Genomic DNA, 21,930 nt, shown 5'->3' on the forward strand with positions numbered 1-21,930 from the left:
CTCCAGCCTGCTCTCGACCCGCTGCACCAACCCTGAGCACTCCGCCACCCGTAGCCTCCGGCCTGGGATAGGGACTCCCAGGTAAACCAAAGTCCCCTCCTGCTCGGGCATCTGCAAAATACTCCTGATCTCCTGTCTGACTCTGCTCTCCGTGCTAGGGCTGAACTGGATGGCTGACTTCGTGAAGTTTATTCTCTGTCCGGATGCCGTACAGTAACCTGCCAGCACTCTACGAAGTACTCGTGCATCAGAAACCCGCCCCCTGGACAAGAGAAGACAATCGTCAGCAAAAAGTAGGTGAGAGACAGGTCCCGCCCCCGGTGCTGGAACATAGGACTCCAGCTCCCGGCTAGCACACGCCCTCTGCAGGGAATGGGACAATATATCAGAACAAATGATAAATAAGTAAGGGGATAAGGGACATCCCTGCCGCAGCCCCATAGTAGACTCGAAAAAAACCGACGGTGTGCCGTTGACCAAGATAGAGAACTTTGGCCCCTGGACACACCCTAGGACGCATCCAATCCATCGCCTGTGGAAGCCGTGGCCTCCAGTGCCCTCCGGAGAAAGCTCCACCTGATCCTGTCATAAGCCCTCTCCATATCCAGCTTGACTGCCATCAAGCTGCCCCGCTTTGATGCTCGCTGGAGATCCCACATCATCTCCTGAGCCAACATAACGTTGTGGGAAATGTTCCTCCCCGCAACGAAAGCCCCCTACTCTTGGCTAATAATGTCCGGCAGTAGGGGCTTTATCCTGCCCACCATAATCCTCGCCACAACCTTATACAAGGTTGTGCACAAACTGATGGGCCTAAAGTGACCCGGCTCTACCGCCTCTTGGCGCTTCGGAATGAGCGTAATGAAGGTGGCCTTCCAATCCTCAGGCATGGCTGCCTGAGTGAAGAAACACTGAACAACCTCAATCACAGCTCCCCGAATGATACCCCAATATCTACGAAAGAAGAAAGGGGGGAACCCATCTGGTCCTGGAGCCTTGTCCGCTGCCAGAGCCCAGACTGCCTCCTGCACCTCCTCCGCCGACACCGGCCGAACCAGGGTCGTATTCTCATCATCTGCAATACCTACATCAACCCTCGGAAAGTGGTCATTATCACCAGGGCCTCCATCCTCAGTCCATCTGGCGCGGAAAAAGTCAAGTAGGACCTGTCCAACGGCAGGCTCACCCTCCACTCGGTGGCCGGACCCATCACGCAGTGAGTGGATCATACTTCGCTGTCGCCGAATAACCGTCGTCCGATGAAAGAACCTAGTGTTGCGATCACCCTCGTTTACCCACTGGACCCGAGATTTCTATCGCCAGAAAATCTCATGCTTCCGTAGCAGTGAGTGGTGAGTCGCTAGAAGCCCCCGAAGATCAGTCATGTCATTCTCCGGAAGTTCACCTCGTAGGTCTTCTCTCCTCTGTAGTTCAGTAATCGCTTCCTCAACCCCCTCCAATCTCCGAAAAATATCGCCCACTACCTCGCGGTTCCAACGGCGAAGCCGCCGTTTGGTCAACTCGAGTTTGCGTGAGACCCGTCGCATCGCATCCCCCCGCACCGGAACACGCCACGCATCGCGAACAATGTCCCAAGACTGAGGGTACGATAGCCAAACCTTCTCGAAGCGAAAGGGGCTATGATGATCCGGTTCCGATGAGGTCGAAATCAACAAGGGGCAATGATCTGATGCAATCCGGGATAAACGGCAGGTAGGAAAGCGAAGGATCCAGTCTGGGGATGCAAAGGCCCTATCTAGTCGCTCCCAAACCCTAGCACCGCCGGGTTGATTGTTGCACCAGGTGAACCGTGGTCCCGAAAAGCCTAAGTCCACCAAGCCATTTAGCTGCACAAAGTCGCGAAACTCCCTCCTATCAATCCTATCAGTGAATAACGCACCTCCCCTCTTCTCATCCGCACTTCTGATACAATTAAAATCACCGACCGCCACCGTCGGGATGCCCTGGGCAACCAAGTTGGTGACCTCTCGCCAGAGGGTTCTCCTGACCCTGTAATCCGTGCTCGCATACACACCACACAACACCCAAGAGTCCGCCTCAGGTTCCGATACAACCATCACTACCTGTTGAGAACAGTTGTGGAAGACATCAATCCTCGCCACCCCTCGCCTCCACAGGACCAAAAGGCCACCAGACAGCCCCTGGGACTCGACTGCATAGGTCTCCCAGTCCCTCCCCAGGCGTCGCCTCAGTCGACCAAGCCCATCACCAGACAATCGTGTCTCGCAAAGAAAACAGATCTCTGGACAGTGGAGCTGCACTAGCCGTTTAAATGAGGGCATAAAGGCCGGCTTGGCCGCCCCCCTACAATTCCAGGCTAGAATCCTCATGGATCAACAACTGCTCGGTCAGCCTCGGGTACATCCTCCCCCTGGGCCTCGGGAGCTAGCTCAGGCTGGCGACCTAAATCCCCCAGCTGCTCAACCTCACCAGATGCATCGCACATGACTGCCGCCCTGATGAGTCGCACGACAGCTGGGTGGTCCCCCTCTGCCGTAGCTAAGCCCATGGAGCAGTCACCACTGGCACCCGCATCCGGGAGTCCCTCATGTGGCGCCCCTCCGAGAGGCACCCCTGTCGCATCCTCTCGTGGCGTCAGTGGCTCGACTAGACCTTCCTCCAATGGCATCCCGGGGTAACCGCTGGTCTCACATCCCCTGGGGGCAGCCACGTGCTGCTCGCCCAAAGCTTGGGTCGGGGAACCAAACCGGAAGACACCATCAGGGCCTCTCCCAGGGCCCTCAAGTGAATCCCAAGGGTCCCGCCCAGGGGGGGTCTGACCAACAGGCAGGTAGGTCCCCTGCACTGTGACAAGTCTCCGACCTGGGGACCTATACTGGAAAGGGCCTGCTAGCTCCCCGAGATCCAAGGTCAGATCATCCTGGACCTGCAAGTCCTGCACAGCCCCGGGCCCCAAACACTCAGCTGACTGGGCTTGTGGAACCCCCACTGGTGGTCCTCTAGGGTCCCCCCCCTAATAGAACTAGCGGGCCCCGTCCCTGTAGCAGGGTCCGCTGTCCAGGCCAGCAGCTCCCCCGCAGCCCACGGAGAGCCCGCGAGGCACCCCGTTGGCCTGTCACACCCCCAGCCCGCCGTGAAACCAACGGTCGCGGCCCGCCATCGGCGCACGACCCGCTAGCGGCGCGGGGCGCGCCATCGGCCGCGCCCGACAGCCCGTGGGACCCGCGCCGGGCTCTGAAGGCCCGGGCTCGGCGGCCCAGCCTAGCCGACTGGGCCTGCTTGCCTGGGCCCCTTGGCGGGCTAAGGCCTGCCGGGGCCCTGGCCCGCTTTGCGCAGCCCCGGCTCGGCTCGCTGGGCCCAGGGGCGGTCAGAACAGTGGCCGGCACCAGGTCGGCCTCGTCGAGGTCATCGACCGAGTCGACCCAGAGCGGGACGGAGGTATCCCGGTGCGAGCCCTCCTCCCCACCCGCCGGCGATCGTCGCCTGGCGACTTTCGTCGGCTTTTGCCAGCCGTCGGTGTCCACAGGGGACACCGGTAGGGCAACTGGCGATGCCGGTCGGGCGTAGGGCGACTCAGGCCTCGGGTCAGGCACAGTCGTCTCCGGTCTAGCTACCGGAGAAGGCGGCCGGGACGAGGCCGATCCAGGCACTGGTCGAGTCTCCCTCGGCCGTGGTGGTCGAGACTCCCGCGGCGGAGGCCTCCGCCGCGTCGCCACCATCCAGGGGCCAAAAACCGGCCCTGGGATCTCCTCCCCGGCATCGGGGGGCGCCGAAATCGACCCGCCACCAGGGTCCACCGCCACTGGTGGCGGATCCTCCACCAGCCCAGGATCCACCGGAAACCGACAGGCCGCCTCCAAATGGCCCATCCGCCCGCACCGGGGGCAGAGGATCGGAATGTTTTCAAAGACGAAGGGCTGCCACCGCACCTTCGTCTTCCCCTGGATCAGGATTCCAGGTTTAAGGGGCGCGGAGGCGTCAACCGCCACCTTCACCCGGGCGAACCCCATCGCCCGTCGCTGTTCGGTGACACCATCCACGGCTATCGGTCGGCCTGCCCTACTCGCTATATCCAGGATTGTCGACGATGTCCAGTATTCCGGTGGCAAGCGGGGAAGACGTAGCCACACCGTCACCGACGACACCACCTCCTCCCCTGGCTCAAAATCAGGGACCCAGGGAGTCATGGCGAGGAGTTGGCCCCCCACTACCCAGGGTCCCTTATTAAGGGCGCGCTCTTGGTCCGCCGATGACCGGAAGCGCAAGGCCAGGTAGCCGTCTGCAAGAGGGACGGCCACCACATCTTGGAGCTTGGCCCGGGTAGCCACGTCCTTGGCTACCCACTCGGCCGGAACTCGGCGGCCCAGACTGCGTACCACGGCAGCCCTCCCGTCCCACTCCAATCGAGCCGCCGCAATAGGTTCCTCCCGGAGCGTCACGACCTCCGGAAAGCGGCGGCTCAGCCGCTCAACCTCCGCGGCCGTGGGCCACTGAGTCACCCACGGCCCCGGCCTCGACCAGGCACCAGAGTGCTCCCCCCGACCGCCGTTGGGTATTCCTACAGAGGTTTTAGGCTTACCTGAGCCTCTCGCCGTACCTCCCGCTTCCATCCCTGCCGACACCTTCCCCTTCCCCTTCCGATCCATGAAGAGAGTCCCTGCGAGATCCGCCTGCGAGGAAAAGGGGGGTTAGCTGGAAACAGACACAAAGGTGAAAAGCCGACGAGGAAAGCCGAAGGCGAAAGCCTGCGAGATCCGCCTGCGAGGAAGAGCCGAGGACGATAGCCTCCCCCCTGGGTCGTCGGATTGGACCGGTGACGACCTCGCCGAAAGAATCGCCGGCGTAAACTAGCCGTTAAAACGCCTCTGAGGAAAAAACTTCCCCAGAGTTTCTCTCACTACTTTGTTATTTGTTCGCGTGCGATCCATTAACCTCAGAGAAGCTGTATGACTGGCGGAGAATAATTAAAACAGAATTATGGAAACATATTTTTATATAATATATTTCGCGCAGAATAGACAGAGAGCCGGCAGGTTTTACAAAACCAGCTTTATAGAAAGCAACCGAACAAAGAACTTAATCAAATCGATTTAGGTTTCGTATAATAATCCCATTTTAGCAGAACCTGAAATCCAAAAGGCACCAAATGTTGCATCTGCAAAAAAAGCTAACTGAAGAAATGCAGCTAGCATTATAAACGAAATCAATCATGTTTGGCTTAATCCTAAGCATCCAAACCAACAGTACAAACCCTCTTTATAAGATGGAAAGAACACTGACCCCCTCATAATAAAGCATTGGCCACCATCAGCTGTCACAAGACCAGGACTGGCTGGGTATTAACCCTAATTGGATCTTAAACACATGATCAAACTGATACAAAAAACCAAACTTCAGATGTTTCATACCAACAGACTCAAATTAGGTTCCATCATGAGTCCTACATTGCCTATAGAAAGAAAATGATAGCATTTATATGGAGAACTGTAAAATAAGGTAGAGGCAAACCTTGCTCAAGAAATTTTAGATCACACAGTGGAGGATGTAGTATTTCACATCATAAAAGACATGACACGATATCCACCAAATGGATCATAAGGATCCCTTCCACCAGAAGTATAAAAAAAATTGCGAGTACGTGCATAAGAACTGGTGAAGCAAGTACAGACAAGCCATGCTCAAGTAATTTTATCTCAAACCCAGCAAAGGGTGAATGGGTATTTCACGTCATTAAAAAGAAAAAATGACACAAGCTCAATCATACTAATCATAATTCTCCTTTCTACCGCAACTATGAATCAAGACTCTTCCTGTTTATCCTTTTGTTACTCATAAATATAAAACCGCAAACTTCAAGGCAGCTTTTCTTTAAGAAACAAAAGCTGAGCTTCCTGGAGGAGGAAGCGCAACAACCTTCCCTATCGCAACTGTTTTCCCTGTAAAACATAAACCATGTTACTGACTATTACAAGCAATTTCTAAAGTTCATTATAGTTGAAGAATTCCTGCTTGTATGGAAAATACAAATATGTTTCTTTTTATTTATAAAAGAAACTGCATGTACCAACAAAGTAATCAAGGGACCAAATGAAGAAACAGCCTACAGTCATATGAAATTTCAAAATTTTTTACTAAGCACATAGCCCTGTAAAGATTACTCACATTCAGGGAAACCAAAATTAGAATCATGGCCAATCCCACCGCCAAAAGACGTACTACAGCCATTCAAGAATTTCATCGTATCGTAAGATTTTTAACAGATCAAGCGTACTGGGAAAACAATCCAAATTAAAGCATGCAAAGAAATCATAAGGCATGTCACAAGACCTGCAAAAATGAAGTACTAGCATATCATACTGGTTGATAAGAATCAATCTAACAAGACAAAATAGGTGGGAGCAAACTGGAGGAGAAGAAACCGAGAAATTACGGGCATGTTCAAGATTTAATTATCTTTGACTTGTAAAATCTTAACACATAAGAGAAATGATGGGTATGATGGAGTAAATGATGGCGGCTGCTGTCGCCGGGAGGTAGATCCCATCACCCCCGGTATATACCACAATATCTCAGCTTGCTTTGCTTGGTCGGATTAATGGCGCAGCTTAGTTCAAGTCAACATTTACAAAGATAGATACTTGAATTCAAAAGGGAATTGAGCTATGCCATGTTCTCAATAGTAGCTCAGTAGCAGCATATTATTAACTAAGAGCTAGTTTAACTAAGAGCTATTGGATGAGGTATTCTTATTATTTAACTAAGAGCTAGTTTGTAGTCTTGAGGTTTTAAAGGCTAAGCTTTAATATTTATTCTTCAGGCCGGTCCAGCTAAGGTGTTCTAATTTGGGTCCGACCCTGGTCCTAGACCGGCTTGGCCCAGGTCCCACCCCTTCAGCCTTCACCGAATGAAAGATCCGGAACGGGCCAACCCAGGAGACGTACGGTGTTCGGCGATCTAGGAGCCGATGTCGCCCCGGTGTTTCACCCGGTGGGCTCTCCGAACTTGGTTAGGGCTTTACGGTTCTTCTCCTTGATTTCAATGCTTGGAGATAGGAATTTCGAATTTCTCCTTGATTTCTCTTAAGCAGGGAGTTCATTGCGCTCTTGCGTGCTTGAGAAAGTTTTAGGTAGATTTAGCCCTTCTTTTTAGCGGCCTTTGCACGCCATGGATCTCGAACTAGCAATTTCCTGCAGCAGAAGTTGAGATTTTGTCCTTTTTTGGGGTTGTTGGTGTAATGGGGAGGATCGAGATTTTAAGTTGGTAAAGTTATGCATCAAGAGACTTCCGTTGCTTTGATTTGTCGGAGAATTTCTGGAAGATTGTGTTTGAGCTCCCTTTTATTATGGTTTTTGTGTTTTCTTTTTCAATCCATATACGTCTTCTTCGTAAGAGTTTGTTTTCTCCTTTTAATGCCTATCAGTAATAAACTCAAGCGACATCTATTTCTCCTTTTGATTACTTTAGATGAATGGGATTCTTGTAGTCATACTACATAAGGAAAGGTCCTCGCACTTGCACTTGCAGAGCCTGTAGAAACAGACCTTTTTTTTATCCTGCTCTTACTATTGAAAATAAATCCTGCAAAGTCTGTTTTTTAGTTGAAATTTTAACCATCCAGGTTAAAATTTTAACCTCGACCTAATAGTTGAAATTTGAAACAGTGTCCTTTTGGATTAACCTGTGTTCCGACGTGTAGCATCTTCAGTGGTTTGAGGGCCCATTAAATGGAGGAATTTTAACCATCCAGGTTGTAATGTTTCATCATCTCACTAGTTAAATTGGCTTGTAAAACTTTTAGATGATGCCCTCTTCGGAGGTAATCGGCAGTCTTATAGTTAACTAACCTTTAGATCCCTCCAGGCTCTCTCTAGCCTTTCAGAAGACCAATTAGGGTTTGCATGGTTAGATTCAAAATTTTCTTTCAAGTTTTTGCATCTGTTGTTAGTTTATCCATGACAACTGTTGCTGGACAAGTACCTTAGACTGACTACTATTGTTACTAATGCAAAAAAAAAAAAATGGTGAAGTAGATTTGTATATTTCTAATGGTATTAACATTGGGTAGGTGAATAAGGTGTTGCTGGTAGATGCACACTAGGAAGTCACTGGTGAAATGATGAATAAGGTGTTGGTGGTAACAACCTTCCTAACATACCATCCTTGCTTGGCATCACCATTTCATGTCGGTACATTTGAACTAAGCTAGAACTTGTTAAAGTCTTGTTTCATTTATTTCCACAATTTTATTGGAGTAATTCATGTCACCTCAAGATCCAACCTTTTAGATTTTGCTTTACCGCATCCTTCAGACCAGCATTTATTTATTTATGAAGGAGTTTAAAAGGTTGTGGCCAATTCATTATGTATAAAATCCTGATCCTATTGATTGGGCCAAGTTTAATAGAAGATTGGTTTTCCTTGGAGCCATGATCATCATTCCTACTATGGAATAGAATAATATTATGTCTTGTTTAGATTAACTCCGATAGGTGTTTGACAACATTTAGTTAATGATCTTTGAACTCATTTGCCCTTTGCCCACAATCATCTTCTTGCATCATGAACAGTAACCTGTGTGAGTTTTTTTTCCCACTCCACAACTGCATGCTTCCATCTCATGATCATTGAAAATGCCCTTTATCTAACTTTTACAATGAAAACAGTAAAAGTTTGATCTTTATCTATAGCTAAATGCATAATAGTGATGAATATTATTTTGGTTATAAAATATATCACTATCTGCTTTCTGAAAGCCATGTTCTTTCTTTCTCCTTATTACTTTCAGATTATGGATTATTTGCATAAATTACTGATGTTTGTTTGGATGTTATGGATTGTCTGATATCCTTCATTACTAACAGTTTCAAATGCAAAACTTCGTCATTTGGAAATAGGCATATTGTGTCTCTGGGCCTGTGATATTTGTACCAAATTCCAAGTTGATTGTTAGGGTTGGCCAAATTTGGTACTCAAAATTATATTGCCTTTTTTTGAAGCAAAGTTGACACTTCTTATGTATCCAGCGGGTATGAGTACATGCATAACAATCAACTTTTGATGTCTGGTAGGTTTTTTCAATTTCATTGCCCATTAAAATACAGCAATATTAGGTGACTCAAGTTAATTTAGAGGCTCGAGACTGCTTGGTGATTTGAGGATCGCTGAAAGCATATCCATGCCTCCAAATGCTGAAGTTACTTAAGGGGAAGGATAAACATTTGATTCAGGTGGCTTTAAATTAAAGGCAAGGTTGTGACTATTCCAAAGTTATTGGTTTTGTAATGCTTTTCTTGAGAAAAATAGCAGATTGTTTGTTGAAGGTCTCAATGCTGAATAATTCTGTTGCTAAAAAGAGAATCACAATAAACCCTTGCAAATTAATTAAATTATATAATTCATGACTTGTCAGCATTGCTGTTAGATTTTCCCATCCCAGCTTAGCTGTACTTGAGTAAGCCCTGTCCCAATTTTTACTTACAGGGATTGGCAGCAATGCCTTTATATGTTTACTCTAGTTATAGATGAACTTATTTTAAGCAAGCAGGAGAAGGTGCCATCATGCATGTAATTTCTGTATGATTGATTGTGATGCATAAAATAAGGTCAACATTAAATTCTATACTGGGAATTTATGTTATATGGGCCTAAAGTTTAATAGAATTAAGACAAAACATAAATTGCGATTTTAGTGGATTAGCACGACTATGAGGGCCTAGTCATGATTGATGGTCAAGACATACTTTGTTATCATAGTCAGAATGGGTGTATGAAGTCTAAAAGGTGCTTCTCAAGTGCAATGTGACCAATGCATACCTTTAAGAAGGGAAGATTTTATAGGATCATAAGCCTCAATATTGTTTGAATTAAAATGTTGAGGGTACAAACATAAATGCTAAGCACATTAGAGAAGATAATGCAGAAGGAATTTTTATTGGTGGAATAGGAAGGATGGGAAGAGGAAAGAATATATTAGAGGATGCACAAGAGTTGCATTAATAGAGTACAAAGTGGTGGAGATATGATCAAGCTGGTATGTGCATGTGCATCATAGATTTGAGGAGGTTTCCAGCACGATAGGTGCTTTATATTTGTTAAGGACAATTCTTGACGGTTCTTGGTTATGTAACCTTGTCCTCTGTGATCCCACTTGTGATACAAGAATGCCACGTCTTATGAAAAATGTCTTTCTTCCATTCACATGGTCTAGATGGTCATAAGGCATTAGGCCACAACGAGAACTGAAGTTGTGAGTGGACTAAACTTCAGCAGTTTGACAGTTGAGTTGAGGATGGTGCCTCTGGTTGTCTATCTTATTAAGCATTATATTTATAAAGAAGGCCACCTTCCTATTGAGGAATGGGGTCTGTTGTTCCTTTTTCTGCAAACCCACCAAAGTTATTGGTCATTCCCTTCTTCAATTCCACTATTTTAATGGGTGAGGTTAAGCTTTCAATCCATTCTGCATTGTACTTATATTGGATAACCTTATGATGAGAGCATCTTTTTTTGTTTAATGGCCATTAGAGGAAAATCTCAGTTGTTTGTTGATGTGATCTTAGGATGAGAATCATAGTCCACATCTGATATGAATTCATCTCTAACTAATACTTTATGAACAGGAGAAGAAATGATGGCACATAAAGGAGAGACAACAAGAAATGGTACTTTATTTTGTAGAAATTCCCTGACTTCTTAGAATGTAGGGTTTAAGTAACCAAATGAATATTCGGATTTAAGGAGAACGTCTATGAACTGAATATATGAGCATATTACAAATTTACCATCAATTAAGAAAAGGCTGTGAGTGTGTTTTTATTTTCTTCTAGCAATGAACATGTTCTGTCTTAATGGACAATTTCCAAGTTTTTCTTTGTTCCTACTAGACCCTAAAATCATTTCTGCTATAAGCCGACACATTCAGCAATTAGATAGTAAGGTCTTGTATAAATTTTTTTTTTGGGTTCTTCAACCAGATTGCTTAAATTTGATGTTTAATGACATGTAAACAAACATGATGGTATAATAGAATTTTCACAAAAACTTTTTTTGAAATTAGTGTTGAAATTTTTTAGCTGGCACTGAACATTTGAAAAAGATTTTCAGTGGGAGTAGAAATGGAAATATAGACTATTTTACCGAAAAACAAACTGGGAGAATTTCATTAGAACTGGGTAAATTGAGCAAGGATGTACCTTCACTGTTTTTTGTTATCATTGTGTTCAGTGAAAACTTAATGAGACATTTCTGTGGCAATATTAAGGTCAACAACATTTGCATGCGTGAAGTTGTTAAGCAATAAAATCAATGCAGAAGCATTAGCTTAGGGTGAAAGAAAAAAAAAATGTAGAGGTGAAAGCATATTGAACCTGAGAGGACAGAAAAGAATGAGTAATAGAAGCAGCCTAGGACTTGCACTAACAAAAAGCAAAGCAATGGAGACTAAATGAAGGCATCCAAAACTCAAATAGATGCTTAAAAGGGGTAAGGAGAGTCTCAGAAAATTTTGATGGGAGATGTGAGAGAGGATCTGGAAAACAATTTGCATTATATATAGGAATCCCAAACTTGACCAAAATTTTAAGTTGTTTGGTTACAGTTATGTATAGCATCTTTTCATCTTTTATCCTAGTCTTAAGCTGAATCTTGCTTTATCCCTGCATTTTTTATTAAAAATATTTGCACTTCAGCAATCCTAATTTTATTGGTTTTATTAAAGTGGTTTGGTTTGGTATCAAATATATATTTATGGTGGTGCTTTTGTATATAAATCTGTGTTCTGGCTGATCATTTATACTAATTAGGCTACTCTAATCATGTGGTCCTGCTAGAATTCTGTATTGTGCCTTCTTTAGGTGTATTAGTCAACTTGTATGTGATGAATTTATCTTATAGCATTGTTGTCCCCACACGGTGGACGTTTAGGGTGATGCATGGGTTAGAATTATGTTCAAACTTGTGTTACAGACCCGAGAAGGTATGCTAATAACTAGTAGTGTTACGTGTCTTTTCCATTTTCTAGTCTTATCCAGAATAGTTGGATTTGGATGAAAGTAACTCGAGTTTGTCTGGACTAGTGTCGGCAGAACCGTCTCGAACCGGGCGATTTCGGTCGTACCGAGTTGTTTCGGCGGCGGACCGGGACGGTTCCAGCAATAAAAACGAAATCCGTTGTCAGAGGGGAAGAAGAAGGAAAAAGAGGAAAAGAGAGCGAGCGGAGGAGAGAGGGAGAAGGAAAGGGAGGCCGACGCTCGGGCAGGAGGTGGAGGCCGTGACCGGATCTCCTATTTCGCTCGAAACACAGGTCTGGCCACTAAAAAATTTTTGTAATTTTTAAGTAAAGTCGGCAAATCGCAAAATTTTATAGCGGCCCGACCCCTGTTTCGAACAAAACAGAGGACCTGGCCGCAACCACCGCCTCATGCCCGAGCGCCGGCCTATCTCCCCCTTCTCTCTCTCTTTTCCTCTCTCCCTTTCACCCTTTCCCTCGCCTCCTCTATTGTGTCGGTACAGGCCCGGCATGGCACGACGCGGGCTCGTACCGACCCTTGCCGCCGAGTAACCGGTCCGGTGCCGGGTACCAGCATAACGGACCATGGTCTGGACTACTATTTGACAGAACTAAAAGGAAATTGTTCTGGATGAAATTCACCATATCTGATGAGTACCAGTGTAAATTGATTATTTGAGCAGTATGTGGTTTATTGTGGTTCTATTGAATAAGGCAGACGCTTAGCTCTGAAGCTGGCTCTGGAGCAATGTTTGAGATCTTTTACTGATAGAAGTTAGAACATTTTTTTATTATTACGTGGAATTGTGGATAGATGCGGTGACATACAGCAGATCCTTGCAAGGTAAGGTAATTATTTTGAACCCATCTGTATGCATGCATGTTTCCAAGTGCACAATCATCTTTGCAAGTAGTGACTTTAGGTATCCTTATTATGGCTTTATGCAAATTTTTGTAACTTTAGGTCTTACTTTTAGGAAAATACTAATTTGGCACTTAAAAGTAAACAATTCAAGGCTTTTGCATGGCATTGAGCGCACAGCTTCAGTGTTCATTGGAAAAAGATTAATATTTACAGAAATGGAAGTTCACATCATCAAGTCCTTCTGGAAGAAGTTGATGTTGGGGCCTAGTTGATGGTGTTGCAGGCTAAATATTCCCCCCCTCCCCTGCTGCCCCCCTTCCAATAGAAGATTAAATTGGTGCTGTTTGGACTAAGTTCTCTATCTTGGTAATGTACAGAAATTATGAAGCCTTTATGTTGTATGTGGTAGCTGGAAAATGGAAGGGATGAGCCAGCAATATTTTCGCTCATTTTGCTCAAAATTACTCCCATCATTTGTTATTTTAGGTGGCTTTATTGTGTGTATGCATGTCCCGTGTAAGTGTTGAATTAAAGGGCATCTTGTTTGACTTTACAAGGCCACTTGGGATTGAAAGTGAGTAATAGCAAAAACAAATTGCAAATGTTCAGAAGAGCGAAGAGAAGATTTGAGCAATAAGAGCAAATTTCATTCTTTAATTTCATTTACATGTTATCGCGACTCAAACTTTCCTTGCATTGTCATATTCATTATCTTTATTAGTTCTGGTATACCTATTGCTGTTTAGGGTTATTCTAGCTTATTGTTGTGTGCATTAGCAGTTTAGTTCTGTGTTTTCTTACTAGGTATTTTTATTGAAGCATGACCATAAGAGTATTTTCTGGATTTTCGTATATATCTGAGGCTTTAACTGGAAAGATTTGAGCTCTTTCTTAAATCTTATAAGTGTATAGCCGTGCTAGGTGGCAAATATTTTTCCTTGTCTTTGTCTTGCAGAGTTGATACTTAGGCAGTTGTAATGTCTTCAGCAATGCAAGGATCATATCTTCCTGCTACCACCGATTCAATAGCACAGACCTTGGAGGCGAAAGATCCTTCTAAGTCCATTTCTATTCTCTACCATGTTCTTGAAAACCCTTCATCTTCCGTAGAAGCGTTGCGTACTAAAGAAAGAACAGACAATTTCAAATCTGACCGAACTACTCACACAAGAAAGGAAAGCTGAGGAGTTGAGAAGTCTTCTGACCCAACTCCGACCCTTCTTCTCTATAATTCCAAAAGAAAAAACTGCAAAAATTGTGAGGGGGATCATAGATGCAGTTGCCAAGATACCCGGAACCTCTGATCTGCAAATCTCTCTCTGCAAGGAAATGCTGGAATGGACCCATGCAGAGAAGCGCACGTTTCTCAGGCCACGAGTTGAGGCAAGGCTTGCAGCTCTGCTAATGGAAAACAAAGAATATTCCGAAGCTCTAAATCTTCTTACAGGCCTGATCAAGGAGGTTAGAAGATTGGATGATAAACTACTTCTGGTGGATATTGATCTTTTGGAGAGCAAGCTTCAGTTTTCATTGAGAAATTTGCCAAAGGCCAAAGCTGCACTAACTGCAGCAAGAACAGCTGCTAATGCTATTTACGTTCCTTCAGAACAGCAAGGAACAATAGATCTTCAGTGGGATTCTTCTTGTGGAGGAGAAGGATTATAAAACTGCATACAGTTACTTCTTTGAAGCATTTGAAGCATTCAATGCACTCGAGGATCCCTGTGCAGCTTTTACCTTAAATACATGCTGCTGTGCAAGATAATGGTTAACCAGGCTGATGACGTTGCGGGCATTATCTCCGCCAAGGCTGGTTTGCATTATGCGGGTCCTGATTTGGATGCTATGAAAGCTGTCGCTTGAAATTATTTGAAACTGCTCTATGAGATTACAGGGCCCTGTTGGAGGGAGACCCAATCGTTCACAGGCATCTATCATCTTTGTATGAAACCCTCTTGGAGCAGAACTTGTGCAGGTGGATCGAGCCTTACTCGAGGGTGGAGATTGCTCGTGTTGCGGAGATGATCGAGGTGCCCAAGGTTTATGTGGAGAAGAAGATTTCTCAGATGATTCGTGACAAGAAGTTTGCAGGGACTCTTGATCAGGGTGCTGGTTGCCTTATCATCTTTGAAGATCCCAAGCCTGATGCTATTTTTCCTGCAACACTTGAAACAATTGCCAACATTGGCAAGGTCGTGGACAGTCTTTATGCGAGGTCAGCTTGGATCATGGCCTGAACTTCGGTGTTCCCCTCTTTCTCAGATCACTCCATCTTTCAGGCCTTCTAGGTAATGAATGAGACACTAATGAATGATTGATATTTGGTTTCTTTTGGCTTTACCTTGTTTTGTCTTGTAACAATTCTCATTGTACTCTCTCAAAGTTAATCCTCCTCCATGTTTGTGATGGGCTGTTAAATGCAAACTCCAGATGCGTGACCTTGAAATTGGTCTGCTGTATGAACCAAACCACATTGGACTTCTTTGTGGAGCCATATTTTTATGGTTTATTTGGTGGTCACGTCTACGTACATATCAGATTATTAAAAAAAAATTGGCACTTTCTTGGCTTGTGTTGGCTTTATTTGTTGCATGGATGTACAGATGTTCTGATGTATTTCAGGAGGATGGACTAGTTACTTGGTTCATATGTTTCGGGTTCAGGTTCATAATTTCTAATTGTCATGTAAATTTTCTTATTTAATTTGTAAATTCTCTTATTTGTAAATTCCAAAGTTGGAGATCGTCAAGATCTGGAAGTCGCCAATCTATGTCATAATCCCCGTCCTCGCCATCCACCTCCAGCTCCGCCAAGGAATCATTGTGTTCGATCATTAGCTTTTGCAAGCTCTTCAACATTTCGAGGCTTCCAAGTTGGGTTTTGACGATGCATGGTGTCAACTGGATGGATGCTGAGCTGCTCATCCTCTGTATTTCGAGGCGCTGACTAACATCACCTTCGAGTACAGCTCTTCCAGCTCTTCCACACTTGATGTATTCTCTTTACTGCCACGACCTCTGCCACCTTGAACTTGTTAGTCTTCATGCTCGGTTCCATAGAGATCAAGCAGCCGCAGTTTAGAAAGATTTGATATTGCACCACGAGGTATTCTCAAGAGAGAATGTACAAATCCCAGTAGCCAGTACTTCAGCTCTTTAAGACATGCCAGCTCCTTCAGCAATGATTTGATGCCTGTATAAGATAAATTAAGATACTGCAACTTAGGTAACTCCTCCAACTTGGTTAGGGATAGATCTAGGTAAGTTAGAGCAGGCATGCATTGGAAAAGGTCAGGTGGGATCCATGTAAGAGACTGGAAGGTTCTGCTGCTTCTGCTTCAACCCATTTCTGTTTCATATCCATTGCTTCCTTCAGGCCAATACTAGCTTGAACCATCCACTTATTCTTTTTCTGCCCGCAGTCGGAAGCGATCCATAGTGCTAAGTCTCAAATAACACCATGCATTCTCACCCACCCTTCCAATTTGCCAGGCTCCAGCAAGCACACTGCTTCCGGGATTCTAATGTGTTCGCGACGCCTGGACAAGTTTCCATTTGAGTCATCAATTAAGCCTAGACCCATCTAGCATTCTATAAGTTCATCTTTCCTAATTGGAATGTTCTTGAGTTTAGATCAGACTCCTCGATAGTCATTGAAGAGAAATTTATGATCATAAGGTGTTCGCCAGTCATTGAAGCGATGAATTTTTAAGACCGCGAATACACACCTTGATCCCAGGCCGCGAATACTCACCTATAAAAGATGAGACTACTGCTTCATTTAAAATAGGAGAAAGATAACCCAGTTATTTAAGTCATATCCTGCAATTTTGTAATTCATTCGGAGCTTAAAGGAGAAGAAATGGATAATATGAAGCATACTCCTACTGCTCAGAGAATTGCAGTAATTGCATTATGAATGGATGATATATGAGCATTCACTGTATGGTGTTCAGCTGTAGAGAGAGAGAGAGACCATGGCCCGGTACTAGTCCGCCCCAAACTTGTGCTCGATCCCTGGCATCAACCTGAACCAGATATAACAAATCATTAGGGCGACTGCTGCCTTTCCACTCGTATCGGGGCCAACGCGGTCCCCTGGGGAGAAGGAGGAGTGATCTTACCCTCGAGAAATTATTAGGTGGACCAGGTCCACCTCCTTCCCCTCTGGCGGAACAAGGATAGATGGGCACAAGCAGCAGCATGCTTGGCAGAAGGTAGGTAGACTGGTAATGGCCATCTACCCTCAAACCAAACGTCCTTCGATGCTATATATCTTCGTGAAGGCATTTCAGGCAAACCCCCTTTCTCACCCTATGCGCTTGGTGGAAATGGCAAATTGTTTTCTCCTGAAATAGGGGAGGAAGGAGTTTTTCACGTCCTTATCCTGCCACTGCAAGCTTTGCCACCATCCTTCACTGCCACGTATCTCCTGTAAGTTGCTCCCCATGATCTTGATGGGCAGCTGCTTCAGCTCGTCACAACGATTAATTTCAATGATTTTAAGAGAAGGAAAACTGATTGCCTGATCACATATGCTAGTCAAGCTCCCTAATTCATACAGAGTCAATGTCCTAAGACAACGGAAGGCAGATACCGAGTTATAGCCAACATAGTCACATACTGAATCACCGATCACTCGCTGCATTTTGGGGCACGAATATATCTCTAGTCTCTCGAGCCGTGGGAGCAGCAGAACCCAATTAGCATTCTCTAACTCATCACAACAACCAATTTCCACATACCGCAGCTGCGGAAGGAAATGTGAGATTGATACTCTTGTCCAATTTACCATCTTTAATTTCTTGAAGTAAGTGAGTTCGAGACGGCCAAGATCTGGAAGTCGCCAATCCATGTCATGATCCCGGTCCTCGCCATCCACCTCCAGCTCCACCAAGGACTCACTCCCTTGGATCGCTAGCCGCTGCAGGCTCTTCAACATTTTGAGGCTTCCAAGTTGGGCTTTGACGATGGATGGTGTCAACTGGATGGATGCCGAGCTGCTCATCCTCTCTATGCAGAGGTAGAGGCGCCGGGTAACTATGTTGTCAAACCTGGAGAGCATTTGGAGGGCCGGCACTGCATTTACCGTAATTCCAAGAGTTGTCGACATCACCACCTTCGAGTTTAGTTCTTCCAGCTCTTCCAAATTTGCTGTATTCTCTTCATCACCACGACCTGGGCCACCTTCAACTTGCCAGTCTTCACACTTGGTTTCAGAGAGATCAAGCAGCCGTAGTTTAGAAAGATTTGATATCGCACCATGAGGTATTCTCAAGGGAGAAGAAAGATTTGATATTGCACCACCAGGTCTTGTCCAGGAAGGAGGACCCACAAATCTCAGTAGCAAGTACTTCAGCTCTTTAAGACATGCCAGCTCCTTCGGCAATGCTTTGATGCTTGTACGGGATAAATTAAGATACTGCAACTGAACTAGCATGCCAATCTCTTTCGGTAACTCCTCCAACGTGGTAAAAGATAGATCAAGGTACGTAAGAGCAGGCATGCATTGGAAAAGGTCAGGTGGGATCCATTTGAGAGACCGCATCCACTGGAGCATCAAGACTTTGAGACTCGGACGATCAGGAAGGTATTGGGGCAATATTTCTATATGATTACCTATTAGCGATATTCTTTCTGCTGCTTCTGCTTCAACCCATTTCTGTTTCACATCTATTGCTTCCTTCAGACCAACACCAGCTTGAACCAACCATTTATTCTTTTTCTGCCCGCAGTCGGAAGCGATCCATATTGCTAAGTCTCGAATAACGTCATGCATTTTCACACTCCCTTCAAATTCACCAGGCTCCAGCAAGCACGCTCCTTCCAGGATTCTAATGTAATCGTGACCCCAGGACAAGTTCCCATTTGAGTCATCGATTAAGCCTAGACCCATCCAACATTGTATAAGTTCATCTTTGCCAATTCCATAGTGTATGAGTTCATCTTTTTCAATCAAATGGCCTTCGGGCCACAAGCAGCAGGACAAGAAGCATTGCCTCGTCGTGTCATCACGCAAGCTATCATAGCTGAGCTTTAATCTGGGAAACAAATCTCTTTCTTCACTCTCCTCCGGTAGGATCTCCATTTCCTGGATCTCAGCATGCTTAGAGGACTTCAGCAGCTCGATTACGTGCCTCCAGTATATTGGTTCCCTCCGGTTGCTCATGGCCCTTCCGATGGTCTTGAGGGCAAGCGGCAAGCCTCTGCACTCCTCCGCAACCTCTCCTGCAAGGTCCGGTATGTCAGGGTGAGAGCTGAGGGTCTGCTCACCGACATGAAATTTGAACAAATCCAGCGCCTCTGGCTGCTCCAAGCATTTCATCTTGATCTCGACGGCTCTCATTTTGCGGCACACGTCCTGCAATCTGGTGGTGAGGATGACTTTGCGCTTGTATTGATTCCCTCCGGTGCCGGGACGCGGGATCCCCACATCCTCCAGCTCGAAGCCTCTCCACAGGTCATCCAGCAGCAGCAGGAAGTTCTTGCTCTTGAGGTACTCGAAGAGGCCCGTGTTCGCTGGCTGTCCGTGGGCCTCCAGATTCAGTCCCAATTTCTGGGCTATTCCCTTCTGAAGCTTCTCCAGAGTACACTCCTTGGAAGCCACCGTCCATATCACATCGCCGAACTCCGAGCCCCTGTCGCTGCCGGGGAGGAAACTGTTGTTGATGCGGTTCAAGAGAGTGGTTTTGCCTACCCCTCCCATGCCCCAAATCGCGATGATTCCCACGCTATCATCATCGAGGCGGAGCAGGACTTCGTTCACAGTTGACTCAATTGCTACCAACCCGGGAATTGGAGGCATCTCCTGGACCGACGCCGGCGGCAACCTCCGCGCGACGACGATAGAACCTGCTTTAGTTTGCAGCTCCTCCACTACCTTAGCCTTCTTCGTAGCTCTCTCGCCGTCTTTGTAGCTCGAGACCCAGTTGAGGGGGACTCCCAACACCCTCTTCCTCTTCCGGCAGGCTTCTTCCATTTTGGCCGCTTCACCTGCTTCCGCTTCCACCCTCTTGAGCCAGTCGTCGACTTCTGGAGTGCGCTTTCTCCCTTCTCTCTCGGCGATGTTGATATCTTCCAGGAGGCCAGCCCTTGTAGCTTTCAATCTATCCATGGCCTCGGTTAGAGCTGTCACATTTTCTCCACTCGTGCTGAGATCTCTGATGTGCCGGATAATAGGCCGGATAATAGGCCCGACAATAGGCCCGATAATAGCCTTTGTAGCTTCCACGAGAGGCATCAGCTTTCCGGCAACATCAGCAGCTTCCAGAATGCGCTGCCTTGTGGTTTGAGGAAGGAGATTCATGGCGAGAAGGTTTGAGGAAAGGGAAAAGGGGAAAGGGGAAAGTGGATGTCAGGATGTGGAAGCAGATACTTCTCTGCCTTGGTGGTTGACCATATGCTCCCTTTGTTTTAGTCTACAGGAACATGCGGTTGCAAAAGAAGCGATCCACAGCTCTGCTTTATGGTCCAATGGTTGTTTTTTTTCATTTTTTCCTTTTTTTTTTTCGCAATGCCAGTATTTGAACAAATTTCAGAGTCATATTTTTTTTTGCTAAAAAAAAAAAAAAAAGAAGAGGGGAGGAAGGGACAAGCCCAACCTCGCGTAGCAGCCCCCACTGGGCCCCCCATCCCGCCAGGAGAATGTTCGATGCGGGCAAACCGGGTCGTGTGTTGGGCATGCCGACCTATTTTACTTATACCCTCTCCACCTGTGAGCCGGCTCGGTTACCCGATCCGACCCTCTGTGTGAGTACGTCACACCTGGCACCACCCAGGCTACCAGCCGACCAGTAGCACTTCCAGACCCCGTGTCCAGGCGTGGAGCATTCGGTCTCCAAATTTAATCGACGCCCGCGCATTTCGAACCTGGAACCACTTGGTTGGAAGTAAACGCCCCGTTCCAACTAGGCTACCACCTTGGTGGCTCAGAGTCATATTCAAATACTAGCCGATGGACGTCTGCCGACATGAACCCGACTCCCAAGTGAAGGAATCTTTTTTTTTTTTATTTTTTATTCATACATTTGGGAATCTCTGTCCTCATCCTCAGAGCTTTATGATCAAGCCTTTTTTTTTTTTTTTGTGGTGCAAATCAAGCCTGGTGCAACGAATTCGCCAGAACGCGTCGTGACCGAGAGAACGGGCACCGTGACCGCCACGCTACGTCAGAACGCGTCGTGACCGCCAAAACGCGTCCTGAACGCGCATCGTGACCCGCAGAACGCGACTCCAAGTCAAGGAATCTCCATTCCTCTCCCAATTATTGTCTCCTCTCTTCTTTTTTTTAAATTTTAGACATATATTTGCGAATCTCTGCTCTTAACCTCAGACCTTTATCATCAAGCCTAGTTCGATGAATTCGTACAAGAGTGTCTCCCTTAACAAAGCAAGGTTGGAGAGAAAATTGCCTAGCACAATAATTGAATAGGAACAGTAATATAATTCAATCTGGTAGGCTTGAGCTAGTGTTGAACTGTTGATAAAGTGGGACACACGGTTTGCAAAAATTGGAGAGCATTAGATGAATTTTGTGGACCCCATTATCACAATATCATGAAGTTTATTTGAATATGAATGCTATGTGTAAGTTTGACCTCAGGGTGCCAATTAGTAATGAATATCATCTTTGGATCCAAATCCTTCCATTGTTACTCGAATTAAATCTAACAAAAAATTATCTGAAGATCTATAACCAAGCTTAGGCATAAGCAAAATCAGTATAACATCATACGATAATCTGTGAAAATTAAAATACCAGAGGAATACCCCTACAATCATGAACAAGGGGTGGCATGCTTTGATGCTGAAAGTAGCTCAAATATCACTATGATCAGCTCAAATGCAGGCTTCACTCGAAGAAAATTGCGTGAATGACCTCTACGGCTCTACCATATCCTTGATATGTAAGGCATTTGAAATGGATAATATGAAGCAACACTCATACAATTTCCCACACCGCAGTAATAGTCGGCGGCAATCTGGAAGCCGTTAGCCGTCTAAGGCACAGCCCTCGGCAAGCTGGACGTCGGATGATGCGGGCGACGAAGTTCTTGAGGACGATGTTGTTGGAGGCG

At 45.9% G+C, this 21,930-nt stretch overlaps 2 protein-coding genes and 1 pseudogene across 4 annotated transcripts; 1 reads left to right on the top strand and 2 right to left on the bottom strand.

Moving 5' to 3' along the window:
• Nucleotides 1-1,313: 1,313 nt before the first annotated feature.
• Nucleotides 1,314-2,351, bottom strand: LOC103696163 (uncharacterized). Its single transcript, XM_008777703.4, has one exon. The coding sequence runs from the start codon at nucleotides 2,349-2,351 to the stop codon at nucleotides 1,314-1,316; it is 1,038 nt and encodes a 345-aa protein (XP_008775925.2).
• An 11,480-nt stretch (nucleotides 2,352-13,831) lies between these two features.
• On the top strand, nucleotides 13,832-15,424 carry LOC148699530 (26S proteasome non-ATPase regulatory subunit 11 homolog pseudogene; annotated as a pseudogene).
• On the bottom strand, nucleotides 14,175-20,296 carry LOC148699531 (disease resistance protein RPS5-like). 3 transcript variants are annotated; one of them, XM_089928520.1, is made up of 3 exons: nucleotides 16,978-20,296; nucleotides 16,830-16,881; nucleotides 14,175-16,046 (listed from the first exon to the last, which is right to left on the bottom strand). In XM_089928520.1, exon 1 carries the CDS (start codon nucleotides 20,157-20,159, stop codon nucleotides 17,163-17,165), a length of 2,997 nt encoding a protein of 998 aa, XP_089784646.1. In that variant the 5' UTR covers nucleotides 20,160-20,296; the 3' UTR covers nucleotides 14,175-16,046; nucleotides 16,830-16,881; nucleotides 16,978-17,162. The 3 variants fall into 3 exon arrangements, with proteins under 3 accessions (XP_089784646.1, XP_089784645.1, XP_088570354.2); XM_089928519.1 differs by having other exon boundaries at nucleotides 16,830-20,296; XM_088714228.2 differs by lacking the exon at nucleotides 14,175-16,046 and having other exon boundaries at nucleotides 16,663-16,881.
• Between the last annotated feature and the right edge of the window lie 1,634 nt (nucleotides 20,297-21,930).

This window comes from Phoenix dactylifera, chromosome 18 (assembly GCF_051530095.1).
Source record: "Phoenix dactylifera cultivar Ajwa chromosome 18, Ajwa_hap1_PhDact_Kaust_v1.1, whole genome shotgun sequence".
NCBI lineage: Eukaryota > Viridiplantae > Streptophyta > Magnoliopsida > Arecales > Arecaceae > Phoenix > Phoenix dactylifera.

Bases quoted from the DNA above. Each gene is read 5' to 3' on its own strand.
- LOC103696163 (XM_008777703.4), bottom strand. From the start codon at position 2,351: ATGAGGATTCTAGCCTGGAATTGTAGGGGGGCGGCCAAGCCGGCCTTT.
- LOC148699531 (XM_089928520.1), bottom strand. From the start codon at position 20,159: ATGAATCTCCTTCCTCAAACCACAAGGCAGCGCATTCTGGAAGCTGCT.